At 33.0% G+C, this 4,433-nt stretch overlaps 1 protein-coding gene across 1 annotated transcript; it reads right to left on the minus strand.

Moving 5' to 3' along the window:
- Positions 1-2,152, minus strand: LOC129951082 (jerky protein homolog-like). The gene is made up of 3 exons (XM_056063091.1): positions 1,892-2,152; positions 862-1,830; positions 1-795 (listed from the first exon to the last, which is right to left on the minus strand). The coding sequence occupies exons 1-3, from the start codon at positions 1,950-1,952 to the stop codon at positions 254-256; spliced, it is 1,572 nt and encodes a 523-aa protein (XP_055919066.1). The 5' UTR covers positions 1,953-2,152; the 3' UTR covers positions 1-253.
- Between the last annotated feature and the right edge of the window lie 2,281 nt (positions 2,153-4,433).

Raw genomic sequence — 4,433 nt, forward strand, 5'->3', positions numbered from 1 at the left:
ATAAAAACCAGCCATGTTCACTATTTCGAGATTGTTCACTATTTCGAGCGGGAGGCTAGAAACGCTTTCCAAAGTTAAATTTGATCAAAAATGCACATTTTGTTCAGTGTGAAGGTAATTATATTTATTTAATCAATAAACAAACATTTTAATCAAGAAACAGCAAAACAAAAACAAAAACAATTCATAATATATATTTTTATAAAATAACATAAAACAAAAACATTTTAACTCATAAAAAACGAAAAAAGAATTACATTTTTGGAAAGTAGTTTTTCACTTTTGTCTGACTTTTTCTTAAATTTAAATTAATTTGAATGGCTTTTTCTTGTAATCGTTTCATGACCATAATATCAGAAAAGTCTGTATTATTATGTCCCGCCCACTCAATTATCTTATCAAAGAGAATGACAGCATCCTTTGAAGAAACGGAACATGTTGGTCGCTCCATTACCAACTGCACATCTTCTTCTTCGTTTTCGTTTTCGTTTTCGGCTTCTTCAATATCCGACAAGACTTTATCTTCGTTCCAATTGCCTATGTCACCAGGTGTATGCGTTATGCCTTCGTTTAGATGATTGAGTAGATTAATCACCTCTTCAGAAATTTTTTTGATGTCCTGTTGCCTAAGAACACTAAGGGGAATATCATCTTCCTCATCAAAATGTTCGTTGGATTCAAAAATATTTTTCCAACACTTTGCAATGACCGCACCATCCAAGCTATCCCAAGCCGATCGTAAATTGAACACCGCATCCTTGATCGTGATTTCTTTTACCGCTTCGTAAATATTTTCTAAAGCAACATAAGAAAATTTAACGTTATGTATATTTCTTGCATCTTTATCATTTCACTACCTACCTTTTTCAGCTTCAATAATTGACAATAACAAGCTTTTTCTATAAAAAAGTTTTGTCAGTCGGATTACGTTTTGGTCCATCGGTTGAATGAGTGGAGTTACATTTGGTGGCATATAGATGACTGTTATGCAGCCATCTGATGTTTGCAGCTGATTTTCCGGAGGGTGACTAGGAGCGTTATCCAAAATAAGAAGAGCTTTAAGTTGTAAATCATTATTTTTAAGAAAGTTTTGAACTTCTGGAACAAATAAATTATGAAACCAGTCTTTAAATATTGCTCCTGTCATCCAAGCTGATTTGGAGTGTCGGTAATGTACGGGCAAGCACACATTTCTAAATGGGCGAGGATTTTTGGCTTTTCCAATTACAAGAGGTTTTACTTTATGGCGACCTGAAGCATTGGTGCAAGCCATGAAAGTAATTCTTTGTTTTTCGGCTTTTCTCCCTGGAGCAGTCTTCTCAGCCCACGAAACATATGTTTTTCCAGGAAGAAGCTTCCAATATAAACCTGACTCATCAGCGTTATATATTTGATCTGGCTTGAGATCCATATTCTTTATTTTTTCTTGAAGAACTCGTTTAAAAGGGCAGACCAGTTCTGGTTGAGAAGATAGCTTCTCTCCGGATATTTTCAGATATCGAACTCCATACCTTTTTTTAAATTTTTGTAGCCAACCATCGTTTGCAACAAAACCATATCTGTTGCCATTTATTTTGTCCAGTATGGAAATCGCTTTTTGTTTCAATATCAGTCCACTCACAGGCAGATTCTTTCTACGTTGCTCCAAGAACCATTTATACAGCCTTTTTTCTACATCTGGAAGTTCGGATGTCCTCAAAGTTTTTCTTTTTCCAGGGCCACAATAATTCTGAGTCGCCGTAGCTGTTATATTGTCCCTCTTTTTATATATGGAACTTACGGTAGATCTGGCTATTCCATATTTTTTGGCCAAAAACGTTGCCGAAGTACCTGTTAAAAATGTGAATTAACCACTTACCATTTATTTTTTAAGTTAAGAAATGTATAATACCTGCTGACAGCTTCTTTAATACCTCAGTTTTTTCAAGCAATGTTAAATGCTTTCGGGCCATTCTAACTTAACAATGCACTAAAATTAACCAGATATGTGTTTACGCACAGAAAATCCAAACAAAAATGAGAATATTGCACACATTTCAGCAGTTGGTCGAATTTGTTTTCAAAATTACAATGTTGTACAAAAGTAAAAACACAGCAAAAACTTGTGTTTAACTGAGGCAAGTGGTTGCTTTCTTTTGTGATTCAGTGTAAAATATACTTGAATGAACTGTTAAAATTGCTCATAGGCAGTCGACATGCTGTAGACGCATTGCAGCTGCAATAATCTTGTTCAAACTTGAGAAAAAATATGTGTTCACTATATCGAGATTTTTATTGTTCACTATTTAGAGTAGTGCATGTAAAATTTTGGGTGTTCACTATATTGGATAGTTCACTCTTCCGAGATTCACTATATCGAGCGTCTACTGTATAGGTTTTTTTAAGAAATAAAATGGCATTTAAATATTTGAGAAAAAACTAATTTTGCAGATGCATTTTTTAATCTTAAAATGTAATAAATATTTTTAAACAGACTTTTTGGAAGACATAAGCAAGTTCTAGCGGATCAATCATGCATTTTATTTCTTTCAAAATTTATTTTCTGTTGAACACAAAAACATTTAAGATCTTAAAAAATTCAATAAATCTACTTTTTTAAGTGAATTTGTTTTGGATGCTCTAGAACTGAGATTTAAACACGAATTTGAATAGTTTACATTTTTCCCTATACAATTTTTAAGTTTTGTAGACTTCTTTAAGATCAAATTATTTTCTAGCATCTACGTCATATCAGATCCTCTTTTATTTTCTAGGTTTTTGAATTTTTAGGAAACAAGAAAAGAACTTATACATTATTTTAAAAAAAAGTTCGTCTAAAAGCAATATTTTACATTTCTGTGTGAAATGCACTAAAAACAACATTCTGTTTTAGCTCTTAAATATGGCAATATGTTGGAATCTGTTTTAGCTCTTAAATATGGCAATATGTTGGAATCTGGGAATGCTTTCATATGTAGGGAGCCGTCCAAATTAAATAGTTAGACAATACCTTGCTGAACATCAGTGTTCTAAAATAATTTTATAACTAAAGTTGTAAATTGTCATTGTCCTTAAAATTTGTAAATATTAGGTTAAGATACACATTATTTAAATTTTTAAATTTAAAGAACATTTTTTAGCGGTGATATGTTAATTACACACCACCTCCCATTAAAAGTCTTGATTCCCTCTTGCCTAGTTCTCTAGGGAATGTTGCGCCGCCTTATTTATTTTTAATAATTGTTGAGCTTGAGGTCTATCGATCTTGCCGGGTGGTTCAAGCTCGTCAGCACACTCTCAGCAGACTCGTCTTTTGCTTATTTTTTAGAATATGACCCATTCTTCCGTCATATTGGAATCGTCGAATATACGATCTAATAAATAAACGGTTATCATTCGATCATGTCTCTCGGAATTGACTGTAACCGTCGACACATTGGCATTTTCGAAGGAATACAAACAAATTACAGATTTTGACCGTAAAGCACACAGTTATTTTTTCTAAATTCAATAGCATCTTTTCGATCACTTGTTGATTTTCTGAGCATTATTAATGTATATGCGGATGTTTTGTGTGTTTATTTACTCATTTGTTTTAATTCCTTGCCCCTGGGGATGGGGGTCAAACTAATAAAACTAGAATGGTGATTTTCTACGATTTTTCGGTAATTCCAGTTTTCAAAACGGAATTGCTGAAGGTTTCGGAATCAGTCATAGTTATGTTTCATGGATTATAATCGAAGTTTCTGAAACTAAAAACGAAGACTGAATTATGTTCTCAAAGACGGTAAAGAAAAATGCTGAAATACGAATTCGGTTAAAAAAGTATGCATTTGCGTCCTGGCTAACACTACACAATTATCATACTGTTTTTTTTTTATAAATATTGTTTTATTTTGCTCAAAAATTGCTTTACATTTTCTAGTTTTCTAGCAATCGGAAACTCCTGTGTAAAACTTGTTTGTATTTTTATAAATTAAGGTAGACATTTCAGCAAACCACAGTACTTCATGTACTATCAAACGTTCTCCGACTTTTTCCGTGAGCAGTAGAACCATATTCCACATCTTTCCATCGAAATTATTATTATCTTAATATATAGTGTTTTTGGAATAAAGCACGTCGTGAGTGGTCAATAGACTTCAATAGTTATGTAATTTGAACTTAATCCCTTTCGGGACGCTATTCAGGTGATAAAGTTAGAGACATTTTTTATTTCAGAATTAATTAAGGGGCTGTTCGGGTGGCTTCTGATAGTTCGGATAGTACAATTAAGTACCATTCGGACTGTATAACACATCTGGTATCATCAACCGGTAAAAAACCTTCTTCCACCATTTATCATAACATTTTTGGGCAAGGAACTTCAGTTTTTTCACCGGTCTTCAAGGTTTTTGTAACAACTTCCATATCATTGTTATGGCAGTTGCTAAGTACTAAAATCTCTTTGGTAT

This window comes from Eupeodes corollae, chromosome 3, assembly GCF_945859685.1.
Source record: "Eupeodes corollae chromosome 3, idEupCoro1.1, whole genome shotgun sequence".
Taxonomy (NCBI): Eukaryota; Metazoa; Arthropoda; class Insecta; order Diptera; family Syrphidae; genus Eupeodes; species Eupeodes corollae.